At 36.7% G+C, this 25461-nt stretch overlaps 1 protein-coding gene across 1 annotated transcript in view; it reads right to left on the bottom strand.

Annotated features, from left to right (window-relative positions):
- Positions 1-25461, bottom strand: part of ANGPT1 (angiopoietin 1) — a 158001-nt gene that overhangs the window by 71153 nt on the left and 61387 nt on the right. The window contains exons 2-4 of the mRNA XM_064646825.1: positions 19727-19882; positions 16140-16261; positions 7360-7592 (exon numbers count right to left, since the gene is read on the bottom strand). Coding sequence (XP_064502895.1) covers positions 7360-7592; positions 16140-16261; positions 19727-19882 — 511 coding nt within the window. The remainder of the gene's footprint in view (positions 1-7359; positions 7593-16139; positions 16262-19726; positions 19883-25461) is intronic.

Raw genomic sequence — 25461 nt, 5'->3', positions numbered from 1 at the left:
AAGTAACTCACAATAAAGCTGGTGCTGATGTAGGTGTTTAACTGAACATCCATACAACTGTATGAAGTCAGCCTGGCCCCTGACTGCAGCTCTGCAGTACTTTCCAGTTCAGTGGGTCACTTTCCTCAGTGGAATTGAGCTACAGTAATGATAAGGGGACCTCTCTTCCGTGACAATGAGTACAAAATAACGATTCAATTTTTCCACAGCTTCCAAAATATAAATAATAGCAGATCGTATGATGGAATGCATCTTTATAATAGTGAGCTTTATGGATGGATGCTCTCTGATAGTGATTTTCTGATTTCTTTTTAAGCTAAAGGTATTTCTGTTACTGCTTTAGTATATCTTAATAAAAATGGAACTTCATGTTCATAAAATCTCGAAAGTAGGAAGAAGTAGAGAGACACTGAGCAAATGGATGTTTTCTGTATTCTTGAACACATACTGTCAATCTTAGTTGAAACTATCTGCTTTGACATCCTTGGGGATCAAAGTAGGACTTCATGACTGAAAATAATAAGTGTGGAACACCAGATGACTTCACTGCGTTAGGCAGGGTTTTGTTTAAAGCTCTGGTGTTGTCATTCTCATTTTGTCAAGTCTGGTTTTTCTTGATTCTTTCTTAATTAAGAAAAAAATAAAAAAATAATAGATGAAAAACATCATGCTTTGTTATTACATTGCAGTATGTTATAAAATATTGGTAACAAAAATGTAATTTCTGGTATAAGAAAAAATTAGGAGTCACTTCATTCTTGCTCTCTTTTCTTAAAACCATGTTTCAAGCATAATCCTGACCCACATCAAACCTACAGCTTTCAACCAAAGTTGGTAAGAAACTTCTGTACCTCTAGCAAAATCTTATTTTGTTTGACTCTATGCTTCAGAAGAAAAATAAAGAAGTGACTGATATGATGTACTCTGGGTTTCTGCCTCACCAATTATGTCTCATCATGTTGAAAATAACCTTAATAACGTCAAGGATGAGGTACAAAGAGGAGGCATGCACTTAAGAAATTAAAAGGTATTGTTAGGGAAATGGTCCCAGATGAAACATGCTGTCACCTCAGAATATGTCTCAGATGAGTACCAATATTATTCTTTCCATGAACAGAAAAAAAATTATCAAGACCTGTGTCATACAACCTTGCTCTTCTACACTGCTGTCTAAAATCTATTGGATTTAAATATCCTCATTACTGTACTCCAATATACGGCTGAATCAATATATGATAGAAAATTTGTCTCATTGGACACAGTCTGAATATTAAGATTTAAAACTACCCTTCCATTTTTCTGTCCTGTATTCCCACAAGGATTTCTTTTTTATGTTTGTTTTGTTTTATTTTTTTTTTAAATACAATTTGTATTATAAAAGGTGTCTTTGAAGTCGGTCTAATGAAGTAGGGCAGCATCACTGCTGGGGTAATTCTGCTTCTGTCAATGGAGCTTCCCCCATGCCTGTAACCTTCAGGTCATTTCTTTGAAGTTGCCATTCTATTCTCACTCTTTTCACTCCAGCATAAACTTTAACATCAAAATAACTTCAGTCCAAGAAGGGGAATAAACTACTTATTGTTTAATTTTTTGTGGATACATTAATTGCTACGCCTTTCAAAAGCATGAATTCCATTCAAATAAACTTTTAAACATATTTGCTTGTCCTACTCATAAACCAGGAGATTTGTACTTTTTCTGAAATGCCAGACCCACTAACCATGTTATTTACTTCATGAACTCAATAGGCACTTCAGGGGAGGTAAAATCTTAGCATATACATGTATCATTTTGAGAATTAAGCTCAGCTTCTTGTCAGCATTCAAGAGGAAGATAATGCTTCATTTCTCCTTTACTAGGAGGTCATGAAACCAGACATTCATAACAAAACTTTCTCTACTGTTCCATTAGTTTTCTGAAGCATATAAGTTTTGGCCAAACGTTTTAACAAGGTGTATTATTATGCAGTCTGACAGACAAAAACAAAAAAAAGAAGTGGAAAAGGAAAATAAGTTTATGGTTAAATATACTTTCCCACTGAACTTTACATTTCCTTGTTCCGTGGGTAGGAGTACTTGAGCAATCATCACAAGTTATGCAAATTAATATTAACACAATAGAAACTCAATCCATTTTCTTATAGTGGAATAAAAAGACAATGTATTTGAAAATATACATGACTTTTGACTGGGCACCTTTTGTGATATTTGGCTTGAAGCATAATTTCTTACTGGACCAATATACTTTCCAAACTGCTTGGTTTGGACTTGCATACACACCTTTGATGATATTACCTATTGGTTAACATAATTTGTAGTGTATGGTTTGTTCTACCATTGAGGGTTTTTTTTTAGTAATATTCATGTGACTCTCTACTCAGCACTAGGTATCCTTTTCATAAGTAATTTATCTGATGTGGAAGCTTAAAAAGTCCATTACTAAACTATTTACTGTGTTACAGATGTACTGTTTGACAGTGACAGCAGTGTGCTTTATCAATTCTAAGACTAATAATATTCAAAGTATATGAGGAATGAACAGTTTAAAGAAAACAATAATCACAAAATCTTTTATGATTTTTGCTAAGAATAATGTGATTTCTATCCAATTCTTACCTGTTACGAGTGAAGGACTTCTATAGGTTTGGAAACTATAATCATGCAACATCTCTATGGTGATTAATTAGACCTTCACATCAACCATTCTGTTTCTTCATCTTTTGTTGGGGAAAAGTATAAGTTTCATGCATTCATCTACATTGCAATTTGGAGATTACTTCATCTTTAAAAAGTTATTTTTAATATTCTCTATACTAAACAACCATTTCATTTGTAAGTTTAGTTTAGAAATTCTACTATAGAAATTTATCAGCAGCTGCTGCCGAGGTTGTTGCCCCTGCCTAAAATATGCACAGCCAATCTGACAAGTCTATTTAGCCACAGACACAGGCCAAGGCAGAGACATGTGAGTTCCCAGAGTATTCTGCATTTATTTGACTCTTTGAAGGCTTTGTGACCTATTACAGCGTCTATTTTAAGGATTTCATGCAACTGAAATTCTAGAATCAGAATTGCTCACACTGGGAGAGAGGTGGGTGGTATTTTGGAAACTGAACTCACAAACAATTCCAAGTTTTACAGGTGGCCCCCATCCCAAAACTGGTTCGTACCAAAACTGACACTGAAAATGGAATCTGGATTTTCTGTTAAGGTTCATCTATATTTTAAAAATTTATCCTTTGTATGGCTTTTATTTTACTTTTTTTTTTTTGGTAGTGTTTGGTTTTTTGGTTTTGATTTGTTTTGGGGTTTTTTTTGTTTGTTTTTTTTCCACTTTCTCATTTGCCTTAGTATCCTTCAGAAATTCTCCTAATATTTGCTTAGCCACAGTGGAAACATTAAAGCAGACTTCTTAGGGTTGTTATCCAGTTCTAGGGACTATGTTAGCAAAGCTCCTTAGAGTGTTAAACTACACAAAAGCAGTTTCCGTTCAGCCCTGTGTCTCTACACTAATCAGCTATATTATTCACAGGCTCCTAGCAGGCAAACCTGTGATAGTTTCCCAAATTATTCAAATCAATCTAAAAATAAGTCTTTTGATATGATTATGTCATTACTGGAGGAAATGTATCTCATGTTTTGTAATCAAAAAGCAATGGTTATCACCAAATTGTTTTCAAACTAATTTGTTCAGCTGTATTATTACTTTTTTCAGTTTCACAATTTGGAAAATCCAGAACACTATGATTTATGAGAAGAATAAAATAATTTTCCTGTCTGTGACTTATCTTGGGAGAGAATTTTAGCTTTCTTGATACGGCTAATCTTTTTTTTAAATATATAGACATACATGTAATATAAAATATATTTACTTACATTTTTATTTTATGGTTGAAAATCCAATAAAGGTACTTAAAGTCACTCATCTTTGACAATCTGGCCTTCTAGACTTCATACTTCACTTAAGTTGTGCTTCCTTTCAAAGATGACTGTCCCTAGTTAAAAACCCAAAGTTTTTAAGGGGACCCATCCTTTTGTAGCTCTGCAGCTTTCTAATAATTAAAAAAATCTTTATCGATCTTGAAGATATCTAGTAACCTGCACCTAAATGACTTTTATCAATGGAAAATATCTCTTAATGTTACTGACTGTTCCTTTTCTCCCCACCATTAGTTATTTTGTACACTTCCATGACAGCATCCCACATATCTCTCCTCTCTAATAGTTCTGTATGTTACAGCTCTCTCTCCTCATATAGGAATTGTTCCAGGTCTCTAATTTGTCCATTGTCCTATTCTTTTCTGGTCCATTTCCATTTCTACTGTATCACTTATGAAATTAGATGACTGAGATTTTATGAAGTATAAGAAAGAAGGGGTGCCAACTTATCTATGTGTCACATTTTGTTATTCTCCCTCTCCCAAGAAACACCAGTGCTCACAGAAAGTTTTTTATTTTGAACATTAGTGCACACTTCAAGACTTGTGTTAGACTATCTAAGTTTCATATTTTGGTGTGAATTTAGAAGAGTATCTCCAGTGTTACTTCCCAGCATGCATATGGAGATGGAAATCATCTTCAACATATATTTGCACAGACTGAAGTTGGCTTTAATTTTTGGCATAACCAAATCCTTTTGTATTTAATCTCCATTAGAATTGTGTTGTGTTCCAGGATAATATTATTATTTTAACTTCAGCTATCTGACTCCTCTTTCAGCTGTGAATGTATCTATGAAAAAATGTTGGTCAGCTAGATTTAATCGGACAATAAGTGGAAACATTTCTGCAATTATTTCTCTTTAAATTATTCTCTTTAAATAAAAAATGTATCCAAGGAAAATTCTGAACATAATACACAAAAGGTAATGGAGTTCAAAATCAAGGGTCTTAGTTAGGCTTTTAATTTATATTTAGGCGTATAACTGTGCTAAGCATCCTTTGCTCCACAGTTCCTCAGAAGTTAAAAAGACTGTTGAAAACTCAGATTTTCAGGTACTGAATTAGTACCCAGGAGCTCAGTCTAAAACATCCACTTCTATATTCCTCATTCACAGTTTTTATAAGAAGCAGCTGAGGAAATGAAGTTTAGGGAAAATGTTGGTTTGTTTGTTGTTTTTTTCTTTGAATCAAATTCCAAATTTCCAAATCTTTTTAACCTTAAAAAGAACTTGCAGTATATCTCTGTATGAGAATAATATATCTTTCATTTCGATACTGATTTTAAAATACTCCTGAGCTTTATTAGAACACTCGGGACACAACCCTGCCAGGTTTCTTTGCCAAAAAAGCATAAAACATAATGAAGGCTTTGCATTGCATCACAATGTTTCTCTACTGATATGAGAACAGTCTACTATGAAACATGTTATTTAATTCAAAATGCTAGGGAACAATATAACAAAATGAGCAGAAGGGAACGTTTAGAATGAACATGAGAGGAGAAAAATTGTTTTTTTTTTAAAAGTAGTCTATCAACATGGACCCAAGCATGCAACACTTCCAAAGGAAGAGATGTAATCCTCATCACTTGAGCGGTTTAGATTTAAGCCACACAAGTTGCATGGGAATATATAGCAGAGAGAAAACCCACAGTGCCTTGAGTTGAATAGTTTGAATCATCTAGTAAGTCTTCCACCTCTTAGACAGAGCTTTGAATAATGACAGAGGTGACAAATTTTCGATAGATGGGATGGTGTGATTGTTTGATGGGGTTTTTTGTGGGTTTTTTTGGTTTTTAGATAATTTATGGCACTTGGAATTACAATGATCAAATATACTGAACTCTTTGGACTGCTGGTACTTAACCTCTCATAGACCTCCCTCATCCATATTTCCACACTCAGTGAATGACTATCACAACTCACACATCTACAGTTTCTCTCTAAGTTTATTCTGTACCCTTTCTCAGAAGGGTTTTTGTATTGTCATTTCTGTATTCCTTTGCCTTGTTTTTCAGAGTTATTAATTTATTCTTCCCAGTGTAACGTTTCCATTCTTTACAGTGGTCTCCATTCACCCATCTCCCTTGAACAGTTCTGACGAAAGGAATGTCTTTCCCAAGACACTCTGCAATGTCTTTGGCATATGAAAACTGAAATTCTACCTGAATTTCTGTCTCTGTTGCTATAAGAAAACTGTTTACTAAGAAAGGCATACTTGAAGAGAATTGTCCTAGAGTCTTTGTCAACACTTTCTCTCAAAGGATGTTATTTCTATCTTTATTCTTTTGAGTTTTGAGATGTAACAGAAATGGTACCAGCAGTGCTTGCAATAGAATGTCCCATAGAAAATTACTGTGCCTCAATTTAAAGAAATCAGACAAGCAAAGTGAAGAAACAATAAAGAAAGGAACTTAAGCAGCCAAGCAAACAAAGAAGCAGTATTGCACAACCAGGTGCATTGTCTTAAAGGAGTTCATAAAGCAGTCACTCAGAACTTTGGGGTCTCCAGACAGAAAGGACCCCCAGAGACCCTCAGTGAAGCCCCTCAGAGGCCTTATAAGGATACATATATACGCTAGTAAGTGTTGGGAATTGTCATGAATATGTAACAGGATGGCGAGAAACACAAATGAATAATCACAGAATGCAAACATGTAAACTGTACTGAAATGTCATGGTGTGGACTTTGGTAAAATTATTACCAGTATACTTGGTTCACAGAATAAATAACGTATGACTTCTAAACTCACAAACTGAGTCTGAGAGATTTCTTTTAAGTGCCAGTTTTGGGCAACAGTTTGGAGTGTGCTTGATACACAAACAAAACACAGCAAGGCAGAGGAAAGAAAAATTATCCCTTATGATAAATAAAATCTTCATTCAAGTGAAGACATTCATCTTTTGGATGTCTACCGACAGCACCATAAGTGCCTAAATCCGAGGTCATCAACATTATAATCCACATATATGTAAAAAATTCTGAGTTACTTTGTTTTCTATCATGTTCTCTCCATTCATTGTATGGGAAGACTAGAGTAAATGAGGAATAGGCATCTGTAAAATCAACACCCACAATTGGTTGTATTACTCCCAACAGAAGGAGACAGATACTCAGAGCAACAAAACAATATGGGTAATGTGAAGTCGATGGAATTATGGCCTAGCTATGGTCGAGGTATAATAACGCAATGACACTAAATTAAAAAAATCAAATATGGTTGTTAGTACAAGGGTCAGCCTCAGCAATGTCTAAAATCTATTTGATTTGTATGTTCATATCAGTTCTCTTGTCCTCAACTATAATGTCTTTTTCTTTCTTGGAATAAGCTCATTAAGTTCTGCCTTCCCAAAAATTCAGGACTTACTTCAGAGGAAATTTCCTAGTACTTCTAATGTTTTTTAATGATATATTCTTACCTCCTTCCTTGGAGCAGAGGGTGATCAGAGTGTGAACTGTATCCATCAATTCAAGCTGCTGTTTCTGTAGGATGCTGTTATTGCTTGTTGCCTTGTTTAACTGCTTCTCTAGTTCCTGGATTATGTAGCTTTGTCGTGTGACTAAGCTTTGTAGGTTCTCTTTTTCCTCCTTCAAAGTGGCCAGCTCCTCTTTGTGCCTTTCTTCCATTTCCAAAATTCTGTGCTCAAGAAGGCTAAAATGAAATAAAACAATTAGTAGATATTATTTCAAGCCAAAATAGTTAAGAATACAAAAAACAGAACTTTTTTTTTAATGGTATAATTCACTACCTAACTCAATAATTCTAAAAATGAATTACATTACTAAATTCATTACTAAATGAATTACATCTAGTAATTCAGCCCACTGATTTTCTCTGTCAAGTAGCCAAATATGATTGATATCTAAGATTCCATTTTGTGATGTTTGCATACTGTACTGCTTAAAGTGCATGGAACTGCATATGTAGGTGTTACTCTTGTCTAAGTACATGAGCATAAGGCCAGTAACACAGAATCACAGAATATGTTGAGTTGGAAGTGACCCACATATTTGTACATAAAACCTTAGGCAGAAAAGCCTAAGGCAGGCAGAGGAGGGAGAAGAGCAGGGCATTGAAGAGCGATATGGATGGGTCAATATGATACGAGACAAAAATCAGGGGCAAACTGAGAAAGAGCTTGTGAAGGGCCTTCCCACTGAATGAAAGATAAGCATTGGCAGTTATGGAGGGCCATCAAGAGATATGGAACCCATAATAAAAGTACCATTTGATGTGGTCTGTGATGCTGGGATAAAAATTGCACTCCAGATGAGTGGTGGTTTCTTTCTCATTAAGAATAGTACTGTTTTCTCAAAAGGTAAACAAAAAATTTGCATTTTAATGTAAGATTCCCTTGTTTTCCTTGAGTCAACATACATATTCCACCACACTCCCTAGTGATGTTTTCTTATTCCACAAAAGGCTCCTCAGACAGAAAACTGTTGGGCATCACACTATGCAACATGCTTACATCAATTTTTATAAACAATTTTACACATGTATAGATACACTTTCTCAGGATTAATATTCTTTTTCTACTACCCTTTCTGTCCTGTGCCAAAGTGTACAATTTACAAAGATCAAAGACATATTGAAATATATCTAAAAGAATAGAGGTGTTGTAGATATAAAGGACAGCTAATATCTGTCAACAGTGAACAAGAAGTTTTTTCATGACAATGCTTTGATGCTGTGGTGGGAGTTTAGCAGAAAGAATTTATTAATATTAGATAAAGAAAGTAATTCAATCTCTCTTCTACTTTCTCTTTAGGGATTCTACTGTATACACAAAAAGAGATGTTTCTCATGCCCACAAACCAACTGGTGGTTACAAACTTGCCAACAAACTGCTTCCTGTTCAAGTCAGTCTTAGGTTTTATTTATTTGCACTCTCCCTCCACCTTTGTTTTTACTTCTGGATAATAGATCAGTGGCAAAATGCCTGCATAATTTCAGGTCATTTAACCTAACTGAAGAATGTAATAAAATCCATATGGAGTTGTTTCTACTCGATATCACAGAGCCTTGATATGAGCTATTACAGATGATAACAATGCAAAGATTAAATTCAGACCCTGGATTTGCTGTACAAGCTAGAGTGAGATCAAACTTTGTTTGTTTGTTTGTTTGTTGAAAAAAAAAAAAAGAAACCAAGCAGCAAATCTTTTTTTTTTTCTGAAACTTTATAAATGTGGGACTTACAAAGATACTGAAGAAACATACTTTGTAATATCAACATATCTAGTTCTGTGAAAATCAGAAGCATCTGGGTAAAGGGAGCAAAAAAAAAAGATGGGAAGGGGATTTATCATGGGGTCCCAAACACAAAGGGGAACACAATATCTCATTTTAAAAGGCTCATTAATTAGTAACAAAAGCATAACAAGATTTGGTGGACTGGAATGAGATGGTAGAAAGTTACAGTCTGAAACAAAGTATGAATTTTGAAGCCAAAGACTATAAATTATTTTAACACTTAATCAGACCTGTGGCTGATTTTTTTCATCACTTGAACTCTAACATTAAACACCATGCTCTAGATTCACACAGATATTTTTGAGAATATTTATGTGAAAGTTTTGGAGTTTTGTTATGCAGGAGGTCAGATGTAGTTTAGTTAGGAAGAAGTGGACAAAAATGTTCAGATGGATTTGGTTTTAGTCAAAAAGTATTGCTCGAAAAAAAATGTTCCATTTGATATTTATCAGTTCTATCTACTTTTTTCCACTTTTTTTACAGAAATTATTGAAATCCTTATTATTACTCTAGATTTTAACTTTTCTGATAGATTAGTTATGTCAATGTACTTGGCATAGGAACAAAGTGGGTCCTGGACACAGTCTGTAATAGAATGGGTGCTAGGTGGGGCCACATCCCAGTCTGACAGCTTACAGTCCACTGAAATGTTTTATATTATCAATGTAAGGGAATATACCATTCTGGAAGCTAGAATATAGGTTTAGAGTTAAGTAGTAAGAAAAGACAAAAAAAGTTCCCTTTATTTTTGCTCATACCATACTACAGTACAATGTTTTTCCTTAATTCCACAATATTCTATTTGCATGTCCACAACTAAATGATTTCCATAACTGAACGATTTCATGTGAAAGAAAGAGCCTTTGACAGTCACAATTTATGTATTGGATTATTTGTTTCCCACTGTGGCCTTCCTAGGACCACAGTAAATGAACCCGTGGTGATGACAGTCTTATTTGCAGCAGCACTGGCCATGTCGAGTAAGAAGGAAGAAGCTGACAATGTTTAGAGCTTCACAGTTTGGCATCTACACAGACAGACAGCAAGCAGATGTTTTACAGCTCTAGTAATAGTACATCCTAACATTTCTGAGTGGTGTGTCAACATGTGGTGGAAAGATGGAAGTGTCACAGCATTTGGTTCCTTTACAACTTGCTATGTAGATTAAAAGTCCTGTTATTATAAACTGCAAAACTAAGCTGTTTTCAGGAATGCATATGCATTGATGCAATGAGCTTTCTATATTCATAAATCTATATCAGATCAGGGTAAGTCCTGAGGATAGGACCACTCCCTGTATTCCTGGAAGAAGTCCAAAATATTCATTTTGTTTCACTAGGAATCAATGAGAAACCTTTTATCAAAGCTCCAAATGAACAAAAGCAAAGTTTTCACATAGATCAGGGATTTCTGAACTGGCCTATTCCAAAAGGAAGAAATCCTTAAACAGCGTGAGAAAAGCTGCTCTTATGGCTTTTGTCTCCAACGTGGCCAGAATTTTTCATTTGTATTGTTACATTAATACTTGCTATAGCTCATTTAAATAAAAATAATAAAAAAAGAAGTTCTAGGATCTCAGAAAAAAAATCTTGGAACAGATTGAAAGTTATTACAAGGATACTTAGCTATTCTTTTCAACAGTTGCAAGACCACTATGTTGTCTCTTTTAATGAGATCAGACAATTTCTATGACAACTATTTCTATCAGACAACTACCATGAAGAAATAACTTTGCTGAGTGCTTCTTAAAGATATTTTCTCAATTTTTTAAAGAAGCATTATGAAAACAGAGTTAAAATGAAACTATTTCTACTAGCTTTCATTAATGACTATTGCTAGCATAAAATATTAAAATAAAAAAAAAAGAAGGCAGTCTCATTCATATCAATGAATCCAAAAATCTGTAAAGGCTGACTGAAACATTCTTTCATAGCACTTTCCATAAAATTTTATCGTTCTTTTTTGCAGTAAGTATGCCTTTCCTACACATCTGAAATTCCTATATGTTTCCAATATGTTTGAAATTTACATATGGTTGAAAATATTACTGATCAAGACAGATGAAACTGTTATGGGAACTACAAAACAATAAAAATAAACCACTAGAAGCATCAAATAAATATACATTATATATATGTATAAAGACATGCATACATATGTGGGTTTTATATTTGCAGCCTTCAGTCTGGGGAAATAAATCAGTCTTTTGGGGAACAGAATGAAATTGTGAAGAAAAAAACTATTGTTAACATGAGTAAATACCAATATTGTCCATTGGACAATGACTCTTTGGAGTCATTACCTAGAAGACAATTAAACTAAAAACAAACATGCACATGCACACCCCAAACCCAGATAAATTTAATTATCCTAAAAAATAACTGTGTCTCAATGTCTAATATAGTGATTTTGGTAGGGCAAGGAATCTATTTTCAACCATACAAATGATGTGTTGACTTTGTCAGTGTATAAGCCAGTGGAATGCCTGGTGCAACTGTGCTCTGTCCAGCTGATTCAGAAAAAGCCCTCTAATAATGCTGGAGAGGGTAGAACACCAAACAGAGGTCTAAGAATGACTTCCAGTGAAAGCTGTTGTCATTTTGAAAGGTGATGAAGTAGAACATATAGGAAGCACTCTGGTAGCTGTCCAGGGAGGAAGGAAAGTCTGTTTTAGACAATTTGCCATATAAGGTAGGTAGTTTATTCACTAATCCATTCCAGACCACAGGAGTTCAAGAGATTTTTTTAATCTTTGTTTTCAGAGGCCTCAGTTTAGACATGTGAGAACAGGATATAGACCAGATCTTAGAGATGGATATCTTTCTCATTAAAATAATTTTTAAAAATTCAAGATTTATTAAATATACAGATAAAACATATACTTTGTTGAGCTATTCAAGTAAATAAACAAATAAATGTCATACTAGAAAAAAATTATTTGGCCATAAATATGTAGATGCCTTTTACAGTGTATGTATGGGAAGACAAACAGGTGGAGGATTTCAGTGGGGTTTTTTGAGTGCAAGAACATTATTCTCTCATTGAGACAGTTTCTTTGTATTTCCTTTTAGATGAGGGAAATTTTCCCTGTACTGTTAGGTGTTGATCACTCGTACTTACCTTGGTGGTCTGATATTGTGTGAACAGTTTAAGGAAATATGAAAATATGTGTCCCCATATTTCTCAAGGCAAATGAAGTAACCGGAAAAGTAAAGTAATCCAGAATTCCATTATACTTTTCCTCATTTTTTCGTTTCAGTAAACAAAAAGGGTTTTTTACACTTGCATGTTGAAACAAACGGCACACTAAGTTAAATGCAGCTGGTACACTCTGGGGAAAAAATGGAGCTCATAACCCACTTAAGCAGGGAAGTCTTTCAAGAATAAATCAAAATAACATTTAGAAAGCTCTTGTGGGAGAAAAAAATGGCAATGGAAGAAACCACCATTTACATTATAGTGGGTGGGAACCCACAAAACTAAATTATTTATGGCATGAGAGCACTCAATAGAAACATGATTCTAGGGCAAATGTGACTACTTATGCCATGGAAAATCTTTCACTTCAGAGGATAAAAAGAAAAAAAATTGGCCCTTCTTCCCGGTAGAGACAGGAAATAAAGAGAAAGGCCAAGAATAGACATGTTTCTAGTCTAAAGAACATGGACTGGTCCCTTGTTGATAAGCAATGTTTGTTTTATTTAAAGATAATATACAAGTTATTATAGTACCTCACCAATGAGTTATTGTTACTATAAGAGTTTGTATTACTTTCATTCAAAATCTAGTTCTTAGAAAGTGACTAAGATTATTTTTATTTTATATGGAGGACTTTTAGCACAGAGAAAGAAATTATCAGCTCACAGTACACCACCTGTTTCAATCATTCTTGCAATGACAATAGTTCCTACACTAGTTCCCACTGCAGTATAAATCTGCTGCAAAAGAAAGGCCCTTTCCAAAAAAGCTTACAGTCCATGTGAGTAATGTGGACAAAAAGGGTTTTCTCTCTTTTATTTATGTGAAAGTGATATGGAGAGGGATGAAGAAAATTTAACTGCAAATAGCTACTAAACACAGCCTGATGGGTAATCTGTAAATACTGTTTAAAATTAAACAAGATAAAATCATTGGCATGTCCACAAACCTAGTATCTGCTGAGGTCACCAAGATTTGTCCTACAGTGAACCTGACACACAAATAACTGATGTCAAGATCAGGACTTACAAGGCCAAGGCTACACAGTTCTTTGTTAGGAGTAGATGATGATACAAGAGCTGATGATCTATATTTTAGTGTAATCATAACACTCCCCTCTCCCTAATTTTATCACTCCCAAGGAGAGTGTAAAAGAACCTACACAGTGCATGCCAGATTCTTGCTTCATTGCAAGATGAAATTCCACATGCTTTTTCATTTTTCCACATATACCCACACCTCTGAGAGAAACAGTAAGGTGTGCTTTTTAAAATAGTCCTGCTTTTCCTCTGACTTTTCACGGACCATTTCATCATAATGTCAGCCAAGTCAAAGGTCAACTCAAGTAAAACTTATTTGTTTACTGACATGAAGGCTTTACACTCCGATACATTACTAAGGTAAATAAATAAATTCAAATTATTAACTATACAAAATTCAGTCTCTTGAGCAGCCAACAAAATTTTGTTGCTAATCAGATTGCAGCAGATAAAAGTGCAAGTATTTATATACTTAACTAATGCTTGGATTGATCCCAATTTGATATAGATTTATAAAATATGTAGAATTAACTGCCTCCTGCCCATACCCACTCTCTCTGTGGACTACAGGGAGAGCCCACATAAATATTTTAGGTGATTACTTCGTTTTGAGATGGCTGAAGGCAAAGTTAATCCCGTGCTAATTTATTGACATTTCCGATTGATTAAGGGACATCTGTGGAATTCAAAAGTTTTCAGTGGAATCCAAATTATCCAGAATAATATTTGTTGGAATTACTGATTATAAACAGTTGTTAGATTAAACACATTAAATTGATTTTCATAATCACTAGCAATAGTGATTGCTTTGCTACTAGATGCATTTAACAAATATATTTCTTTGTAACAATATTTTTTAGTTTTCACAACTACCTGGATTTTGCCTTCTTTACTCTGTAACTCCTTGTTCACCTTGGTGTTAGTCTGCCTCATGTATAGCCCTGGGCAAGGTTTTTCTGCCTCAGTTGCTGATTCCTGTCCAGCAGCACCAGTGTCACACTGCGCTTTTTGACAAACCAGTTGATCTCAATTGAAACAGTGCTCTAAAACTTGTATCAGATGCTTGAGTATCTGCCTCATGTTTAAAGCTGTTTACCTTATGTCATTGTCAATGTAGACAGTGGAAATAGAAACCACAGTCCTAGTCAGACTGACCTCACAGTTGTTCTTTCTAGAAGGGAACCGAGAGGCCGAGAGTGAGGCTGTGGAGTGAAAGCACTCTGTGTCCTCCCTGCTCACACCTGTCCATTACAGAGGCTGCAGTACAGTGGATCTCTCAAAGGGCAGTCAGGAAGGGGAATGGCTTTTCCCACTGTACTGGGTGCCAATGCCCAGGTGCTGGCAGCAGGGGCTGTGAGGCAGCCCCTGTGAGGAAATGCTGGGGCTGCTTCATGTAGGGCAGAGCTGGTTCCAGCCAGCTCCAACCAACCCAACACAGGATACAGTGTGAGGAACGAGGGGAAAAGTGAGAGAAACAGTGCTGCAGGTACCAAGATCAGAGAAGAAGAGGGAAGGAGGCACTGGAGCAGATAGAACCCTACAGCCTGTGGGAGAGACCATGGTGGAGCAGATTTTTTCCACAGAGGACCCCATGCTGGAGCAGGTGATGTCCAAAAGTAGGCTGCAGCCTGTGGAGAGCCCACATGGAGCAGCCTTATCTGCAGCCTGTGGGAAAGAACCATGCTGGAGAAAGAGCATGAGAAAGAAGGGGAGGGAAAGAGTTGTGCAGCGTCCACAACCCCATTCCTCATTCCCCTGCATGGCTCAGAGGGGAGAGAAGAGTCAGGAGTAAAGCTGACCCTGGGAAAAAGGGGAGGTAGGGGTGAAAGGTCTTTTTGGTTTTGTTTCTGTTTCTCACCATCCTATGCTGTTATTAATTGGCAGTAAATAAGGCTGTTTTACTCATGACAGTAACTGATGAGTGATCTCCCTGTCTTTATCTTGACCACAAGCTTTTTCATCATATTTTCTCCCCATTCTGATGATGAGGGGCAGTGAGAGAGTGGCTGGGTGGGCGTCTGGCAGCCAGACAGGGTCAACCCACCACACACGCTCTCTGACATACTGAATTGCCAAGTCCAGTGACTTCAGGTGCCACAAAAAGGGAGCATTGAAACTCTTTCTTGACTCTCACTTTTCTGCTTAAAAAAGTTGTGCTGCTAAACAGTTTTTTCATCAGCTTCAACATAAACCCCAAATGTTTATCATTAACTTATTCCTTAAATGGAGCATGGCTCCAAGTATGCTATATATAATTGAGTCCAAAAGGAGAGAGAGATCCTTCTACATGTCATATATTTGTATGCATTAAAATTAGAGATGAACTACTGAATATTTTCTGTTTCTTATGCACTTTAAGATAGTTCAAAATCTCATCATTTTTTATTAATATTTTTCTACTTGAAAGTGCTCATAAAAGTTATCCCTATCCTTTTTGGTAGTAGGAACTGTGGTCATACGACCCAGTTGTCATGAAGCAAACTAAGATGTGAACTTACAGTGAACATGAAAAGTGGTAAAAATCTGCTTGCATTTATCATATAGGAGCTAACATAGCATAAGTTCACACACCTTAGGTCTTTTAGCCGTTTCCTAAACATTACATCTGCTTTCCACTTCTTTCATTCCATCAGTTGCTTAGAAGAAAATATGCACAGACTACCTTGTGATGAACAGAGAAAGAGTGTAAGAGATCCATTCTTACCTGTTTTTCTCGTGAATTTTTAGGATTTCATGTGTCTGTTGTAGCAGTTGTTTTTCTAGCTTGTACGTTGACAGTGAATTTTCCAGTAGCTGAATTTCAAGTCTGGATGTTTGATTTAGCACCTTAGAGATAAATTAAAAACACTAATGTTTATATTGTCCTTGTTGTTTTGTCATAGCAGCATAATACAACCATTTCATTCTGATTCAATGATTTCCAAAAAGTGTTTCTAAATCCTTTTTTAACCTCAGCTACTCAGCTGGTGCAAATGAACTCAATCAAGCTACACTGATATATACCAGCTGATCTTCTGGCAACCTGTTTACTGTAGAATAATACTAGACCAGCAGAAAAAGGCAAGGTGACTGCCAAATAAGCTTCATTTCAATGGAAAGAACAAGAGGCTTGCCTCAAACATGCATTCCTACAAAGCATGCTTAAACCAGAAAAGTGCAGGAGTACTTGGACTGAAGTCTGTGTTGCCTCTGCTGTTTTGTAAATAGAGCTCCTACTTTAGCTTTCCCCTGAGTTCTCTCTTTTGCAGAGTTGGCAGAAGTCTGGTGTCTGCATATGTGATCACTACTTGTACTCTTGCACAGACTTTTAAGATGAACACTGTGATCCTAAACATTGCTTTATACAATTCTCTTTCTCTTAAATGGTGGTCTGTATCAGCAGCACAAGTTTCAAAAAGTATATGACCAAAAGAAGACTTAACTATATGAAAGAGAATAGATTCTAACAAAAATAGTTCAAAAGCAGAAATAGCAGAATGTTTTGAAGAGTGAAAGCAATAATACTAAGTAATGTTAGTTGATTTTTTTTGGTTATTGTCATTCATTACATAGAGTCTGAAGGAGTATGTAAATAGTTTTTGTGGATGTGTGTGCACACAACACCTGAGATGCAATCACTTCTGAAAAATTATGTCTCTTTAACAGAATCTATCAGACCTTTCTTGGAAGGATATTAATCATCATCATCATCATAGGATTTTAAATAACATTTTCTCACGCATAGATTCATAGAATAGTTTGAGTTGAAAAGGGCTTTAAAGGTCATCCAGTCCAATCCCTCTAGAATAAGCAAGGACATCAACTAGATCAGATTTCTCAGACCCCATTCAATGTGACTTTGAATGTTTCCAGGGATGGAGTATCTACCAGCTCTCTGGGCAACCTGTTCCAGTATTTCATCACCCTCACAGTAAAAACCTTCTTTCTTTAATCTAAATCCACCATCCTTCAGTTTAAAACCCTTGTTCTGTCACAACAGCTCCCGTTAAATAATTTGTCCCCATCTTTCTTGGAGGCCCCTTAAAGCACTGAAAGTCTGCAGTAAGATCTCCCTAGAGCTTTCTCTTCTCCAGGCTGAAGAATCCCAACTCTGTCAGCCTGTCTTCATAGGCTCCAGTCCTCTCATCATCTTCACGGCCCTCCTCTGGACCCACTCCAAGAGGTCCATGTCTTTCCTTTGCTGAGGACCCCATAGCATTCCTGGCAGGAATTTGTTACACAACATAAAGCAATGAGAATGGCTCTCAAGCTCAGTTCAGTGCCTTATTTTTGTTTGAAATCATTGGCACTCACAGAGCAACATGAGTTGTCCTTTCTCAAGGGTACAGAGATTGAAAAATTTGAAAATCATCAGTATGGAGCTCTTATGTTTTTCAAGATGGGTACAATCCTGGAAGTGCCAAGACACATCACAGAAGGACCCAGCAGAAATTGAAAATGTATTATGAAGATTGGTAAGGGGTAAGAAGTCCAGAAAGAATAAACAGATTTCCAAAGAAGATATCTCTGCGGAGCAGCCTACAAAATGTCAGTAGAGCTTCAGGTAGAGAAGAAAGCCTAAAAGGAATCTGTGGGTTTTTAGATGGATCAGGGATTGAGGGGGCTTACTGAGAAATAAGAAGGCTCTATCTTCAGTCCTTCAGATTGCTCCTTGCTCTGGCATGAACACTGCTTATTACAAGCATGAGAACCTGACATGCCTTTCTCATAATAGCTACAGACCTTGGTCACTCAGCCATGCAGCTGGCTCCTCCATCACTTCAAGAGCAGTAATTTTTCACTTTCTTGAGCCACCTGCACCACTCTTTTCTGATTGATGATAGAGCCAGGGACTACAGGGACTTTCTAATGCTGCTGAAACAAGGGAATAGAATATGCCATCGCTGAGTTGAAAGTCAGTGCAAGTACTGCAAGAAGGAAGAGCCACAAGCTGGTATCTTGAACATCCTTTAAATTCTCCATCAATAGGGAGGAAATGATCCACGCCTCCATGCAGTTGTCAGTGATAACTCTACCTTGAAGTGAATCCTCAAAGGAAAAGTGAGATAGAGGCAATGTCCATTTTGTCTCTTACCTGCTTAAAGGGGGAAACCATGAATGAGTACTCAACACTCACACCTACGGAGTCCTTTCTGGATATAAGAAGAGTTCCTATGCTTCCTTTACTGAATATATGATACTACAGTTAGTAAGTATTCAGATTTTTTGCTTTTGTAATCAATATACTATGTTTAAGGAACTGTGGTAATTTGAGATCACAGTGCAGTGCTTATAAGTGAATATTGATTTATTATCCAAGATGTAGCAGAAGAGGTGCAGGAAACACGTGTAAGAAGTGTGTCTGTTTTTCATAATTACTGTTATTTCTCAGTGTACTTTAATGTGAATGCATTAAAAATTGGTAATGATATTATAAAGATAAGTAAGGACATTAAAACAGAAAATATGATCTTTCAAGAAGAACATATGCTAGAAGAACAAACAAACAATTGCAATACTTTAATTCCCCTATTCTAGATGAACAGTGAAAGCAGTGCAGCTAGTAACACACTATATGCTACAAAAATCATTGGGAAGTCAACAAAAATAAGGACAAAAAATATGCACCTTAAAGCGATAAAAGCATTCAAAAAGCAAAAAGTACCTATCTTTGCAATAGGCCCAGAGTTAAACTGTACTCAGTGTTCTGACAGTGATATGCATAACTTCAATCACAACAGTGATTTTAGTGCTAGGAATTATATGGAAATGGTTCTTTAAATTCGTGTGATGTTATACAATTTTACAGTAATAAAAAATACACAGTGTTTTATAAAGAAGCTGATGCTTGTCCCTCTCCACAGTTTAAAAGCTGCAAACATACTCCGCATTTCAAATGGCTGGAAACAACTTGCAGAAAATAAACAAACCCTCTTGGAATTGTAAAGAGACAAACAACAATGAAGATCAAAGGCTCTGATTTAGACTGAAGGTCATTATTTAGCTTGACGCTTGTATCATTCACAGTTGGTATTTGCACTGTTTATTGAAAGTCTAATGGTGATTTAGTTTCCTGGACAGTCTTGCCTTTCTTATGCACACAGAGCTAAATATCACTAACCAAATGAAATCAAAAGAAAAACACATAGCAAGGGTCAATCATCACTGCTGTTGCTACCAAGAAACAGAGTGTGTAATGTTTCTTGGAGTCCTGTGTTGAAATGTTTTGTGTGGTGATGCATTAGAAAGAAAAGAGGATGGGAAACCTTCTCTGTAATTAACAGCTTTTACAAAACCACTCTGGGAACATACCTGGGTTTCAACATCCGTAAGTTTTCTTGTCTGCTCTGCTGTCTGGCTGAGGAGGCTGGTACCTATCTCGAGCATGGTGGCAGTGTGATTCTGCACAGCATTCTGCTGCAGCTGCACCATCTCTGATTTCATGTTTTCCACAATGTAGTTCTCAAGCTGCAAAAGAGAAAAGGTTTTAACTGTAGTATTTTCACCTGTTTAGGCATTCTGGTGATGTCAGGATGCATAGCTGGCATTCTTGTCAAAAGCAGAAATTCTAGTATTTTCAAAGAGAGCTCAAGTTTCATTTGACCCTATGACTTTTGGGATAGGGACCTGACTATACTCCTTTCAGTCCCAGAGTCTCAATGTTTTTCCAAGTATCATGGCCTGCTGGCATGAGCTGGAGCACGCCATGCCTGACTCCATCTGTGTTAAGGTTGCTGTGAGCATTTGTCATGGACATGTCACTGCAGCTCCAAAATGAACCCCTAAAAGAGCAAAGCACACCACAGGGAAACACCAAACCCTACTTGTACATCATAACTTACATGTAAGTCCTTCCTAGAAGAGATTCTACCATATCCTACCTCTCCCAATTTGTTGTGCCTGTCTCACAATCATTCAGCAACATGATTTTTATTTGGTAAGATCATCACAAAGATTTTCACAAACTCAGCAATGAACACAGCTTAGTTTAACTGTAAAGGAACGGAGACACTGTCATGGCAATAAAAGAAATATAGAAAAATTATAGAAAGCTGGTTTGCTCCTTTGCTTTTGTTGTCTTGATATTTGGCTTGTGTTGGCAGTCTGTTAAACGGAATCTGAACTAGGACCCTCTAAATAAACTGAGTATCCCAGAGAGGGGCACTTTTTGTTACGGTTTGTTTTAGTTATCATAGGCAGGATTGTCGCCTTCTAGCTGATGGGGTTCTTGCTCTGTCACAGCAGACCATAAACCCAGAGCTAGTATACAGGAAGATGAGATTGTTTCTTACACAAGCATTGTTCTGGCTTGATGTGCTCCAAAAAGTATTAACATAAAGAAAGGTGGCCCAGAGTATCATTTTCAATACCTCCCACTGAAATCAGCTGGACTCCAGCCAGTTTACACCCAGTGAAGATTTGGTCCTCGGTTTCATTTGGTTGCCGAACATGGTTTTTTGTGGTTAGCTGATTCCCTGATACAGGGCTTTGCAAAAGTGAGTAAAGCCTTCACACATCACACAACCACCAGTGAAGTATGAATTGGATACTGCCCCCACTTTAGGAGAGACTCTCAAGGTCATACAGCAGGTTAAAATTGGCAAAGCAGTTGGGGTTGATGGAATTCCATCTGAAGTCTGGAAACATGAGGGCCAAGCACTCCATGCTAAATTGCATGAGTTCTTACTACGTTGTTGGGAAATAGGCGAGCTACCATTAGACCTTCGAGATGCAGTCATCATCACCCTATATAAAAAGAAAGGTACTAAATCAGACTGTTCAAATTACCCTGGTATTACTCTGCTCTCCATTGCTGGCAAAATCCTGGCAAGAATACTCTTGAAAAGACTAATACTCACTATAGCAGAAGGAATTCTACCTGAAAGCCAATGTGGTTTCAGAGCCAACAGGAGTACCACAGACATGGTGTTTGTTCTCAGACAACTGCAAAAGAGGTGTAGGGAACAGAACAAAGGTCTCTATGTAACCTTTGTTGATCTCACCAAGGCTTTCGATACTGTGAGCAGGAAAGGTTTATGGCAGATTTTGGAATGCTTAGGTTGTCCTCCCAAGTTCCTCAAAATTATCATCTCACTCCATGAGGATCAGCACGGCCAAGTCAGATATGGCAATGCACTTTCTGAGCCCTTTCTAATAACTAATGGTGTGAAACAAGGCTGCGTTCTTGCACCAACCCTATTCACAATCTTTTTCAGCATGATGCTCCAAAGGGCCATGGCAGACCTCGATGATGAAGATGGTATCTACATTCGTTATCGTACTGATGGAAGCCTATTCAACCTAAGGTGACTGAAGGCCCACACTAAGACCTTAAATGATCTTGTCCGGGAGCTGCTTTATGCTGACGCCGCCGCCCTTGTTGCCCACACAGAAGCAGCTCTGCAGCGTTTAACATCCTGCTTTGCAGATGCTGCTGAGCTCTTTGGGCTGGAAGTCAGTTTAAAGAAAACAGAAGTTCTCTGTCAACCTGCACCTCAGGAAGTTTTCCATCATCCCCATATCACCACTGGCAAATCAGTGCTCAAATCAGTCCAGCAGTTTAATTACTAGGCAGCCTCATCTCCTCAGATGGTAAGATTAACAGAGAAGTAGACAACAGGTTAGCAAAGGCATATAGTGCCTTCGGAAACATAAAAGAGTTTGGCGAAATAAACACCTGAAGAAAAGTACAAAGATCAGCGTTTACAAAGCCATAGTGCTGTCTACTCTCTTATATGGATCTGAATCATGGGTCATGTACCATCACCACCTGTGATTCCTAGAACGCTTCCATCAATGCTGTCTCCATACAATCCTAAACATCCACTGGTCAGATTATGTGACCAACACATCTGTTCTAGAACAAGCAGCAGTCACAAGTATTGAGGGTATGTTACTGAGAACACAGCTGCACTGGGCAGGGCACATCTCAAGGATAAGGACCACTGCCTCCCTAAGATCTTGCTTTATGGTGAACTTGCCACCGGCTGCCGCATGAGAGGAGCCCCGAAGAGAAGATACAAGGACTCCCTGAAACAACATCTTAGCCTTGGCCATATTGATCAACATAACTGGTCTACTCTGGCCTCCAATTGGAAGGTCTGGAGAAACACCATCTATAACGCTGCTGAAGATTTTGAGAAAGCACACAGGATCACTCTCGAGGAGAAAAGACAACGCAGAAAGAATCGTGCCTTGCAGAATTTACCACCTAAGGAGTCTTTCTGCTGTGCCTTTTGCAATCGGACATGCCTGTCTCGTTTTGGCCTTTTTAGCCACCAGCGTGCTTGTAACAAACATGGGTAGAGATCTTTCCCAAATCTTCGTTCGTGAAGCCCAGCCATGATTCCGGACTTCAGCAACCACCGTTTTGCCTAACACATTTAATCACATTGGGCCTGCTTCTGTAGCAGTAAGTGTATTTTACTGTGAAAGATAAGCTGCACAAATAGTAAGAACCAGATGGAGTTGATTTAAAGACTGTAAAAAGGACCAGGAGTCAGATATACAGTGTGATTAATAAGAAGCGCTGCTTTCATCTTATCTATAGGCATACCTGTGCCTAGGGGTCACTATTTTTAGATGTTCTAATGAGCAACTTCAGCTGAGCTCACAAAATATTTATTACAAGTTTAATCATTTTTGGGCACCTACTAGTTTTGTAAACACTTTTACAAAGCAAGAACACTGCCACAATGTAAAATATTTTCTGCATAAGACAGTTGTTGATGTTTTATTTGTCTATTTGTTTGTTTACTCCAGTTTGAAGAAGCAATATCCATGATGGTCAAAACTAAAGTGGATGTCCTACAATTCCAGACAACAAAAAAATTTGATTGAATTGTCAGGTAACCGATATGAGATGGAAACCTGCAGAGTGTTTTAAGAGGTTGGTAAAATTTATTTTCAAATACTCTGATAAATATTTAAATGGGATTTAACAGCCAAGGAAAACTGTCTGTTCCAAAGTAATGTCTTAATGGATGTCACCATTTTCCACTCTCAGTGTAACTTTAGTGCTTTGATTTAACTAATAACTATGAGACAAGCATTATAGATATTGAGCTATTTCAAGAGAGATTTTACATATCTATAGCATTTCTATACCATGCTAAACTATATTCAGAAGTATTTTACCTGTATATCTTTCCTATAAGATAATGCATTTTTAGACACCCTTTGCTTCTTGTTTTCTAACCAGTAATGATTTTAATTTTTTTATCCCTCGAATGTAAATAAGCCCTATGAATGAGCCTCAGAAACTTCATTGTTGTCCTTTACCATATCCTGGTCCAGAATATGGAAGTTGATTCTGGAACATATGAACAAGAAATTTGAATTTCTTCCACAAATTTCACTTCCTAAAGAAACAGGGCACTCCAGTCATGGTACTGCTCCCGATGAGTTACCAACATACACATTTCCTCACATCCAATGTCTTTTGCTTTCAGATAAGAACATAGCATGTCTGTGATATGGCTGTTCCTTGCTTGATTTGTTAGTCTGCAGCTTTCTGAAACTGTCTTGCTGTACATGGGCCACGTTGTGCATGTGTGTAATGAATGCCTGTGATAACCCATGCAAAACTGTGGTAACTACATTTATTACACATCAGAAATCAGAAATTAGATATTTTATGTTATCAATAAAAAAGCCCACATATAGGACATTTATATTTCTAAGTATTTTTTTTTTGTCTGTTACTTTGTTCACATTACAGAAAGGATTACAATAGAAAAATCTAATTGCAATTGTGTGGAGCTACAGCAGTTTTGACTAGCAAGAACAAGGCATAGATTGAGGCATATTGGATAACCCCTTCATTTAATTATTGCAATCTAACACAGTCCCCATGGTATCCAGTCTTGGGCAATCGCCCTTAGTTATTCACCCCTAAAACAGTCTCAGGTTGAATCGGATACTGACTCATTATAACAACAAAACTGACTTTCCTGTTTCAGAATTACTTGCTAAATGCTTTTGTAAATATTTGGTGTTCAGTATATGGCCACAATAGTTTCTGTGAGCACATCTCTGGAGTATCAAGAGTTATTCATTCAGGCAAAGAAGGGTTGAACAAGGGCTAAAATAATGTAGAGGCGCTGTGACATTAATTCCCCTTGCTTCATTCACCCACTTTTTTTAGTTTGCTCAGTAGATTTATTGGTTGCAATACTGGCCCTGGTAAAATAATGGCAAAATTCCCATTGAGTTCAATAGGCCAAGATTTCACCTATTATTTTTATTGCAGGAAGCCAACATTTACCAGGTTCATTATGACCAAGCACAGAGTTTCTTCTGAAGCTTTCCCTTCTTTGCAGGTATTATATTAAGTGTACTGAAGTGAGTTTTCTTTGTGGTTAGTTAAGAGCAATAGCATCTATTTAACAGGTGAAAAAAGGATCCTTGCAGGGTGGTCTCAAAGAAAATGTGACAAGCAGAAACCTACTCACAGAGGTAAATTCAAGAACATTTAGGAGTTTAAGCCATTTTTAAGACCCCTTCATCCTATAAGTAAATTAAATTCAGTTTGTTCAGACACTCTGAATTAAACATTAAATTTATAATGTATGAAAAAATACTCTTTTCAGTGAATCTACTTTTCACATTTGGATTTTCAAATCCTTATATTACTGTATCTACTTATTTCAGTTACTTTTTTTTGTTGCAGAAACAAAACAGAATTCTTTTCTACATTCATTTTCCCCCATCTCACCACTCCCACTATAGGGCTTTCGATAGTACATTGACATCCTTGTTATTAATTTGGCTGCATCTGCTTTCAGTAAGACTCATTACATTGCATGGGAGTTTTGAGTAATGTTGAATTACCAGTGGGATACATAAGAACATTATAACAGTCTCAGAAATAAAACTGTCAGAAGTTTCAGTGTTATTGGTTAATAAACATTCCAGAGGATTAGACATTAAAAGTATCTAGCTTTTTATGGACAATGTTTATTGAATAATCTTCATAGAAACCACCCAAACACTAATAGAACTATTAAAATGAAAATTGTAACTTAGGGTCTAAGTAAATGATAAGG

The sequence above is a fragment of the Pseudopipra pipra genome, chromosome 1, assembly GCF_036250125.1.
Source record: "Pseudopipra pipra isolate bDixPip1 chromosome 1, bDixPip1.hap1, whole genome shotgun sequence".
NCBI lineage: Eukaryota > Metazoa > Chordata > Aves > Passeriformes > Pipridae > Pseudopipra > Pseudopipra pipra.
Note: the sequence above shows the minus strand (reverse complement) of the source record. Positions and strands in the feature narration are given on the sequence as shown.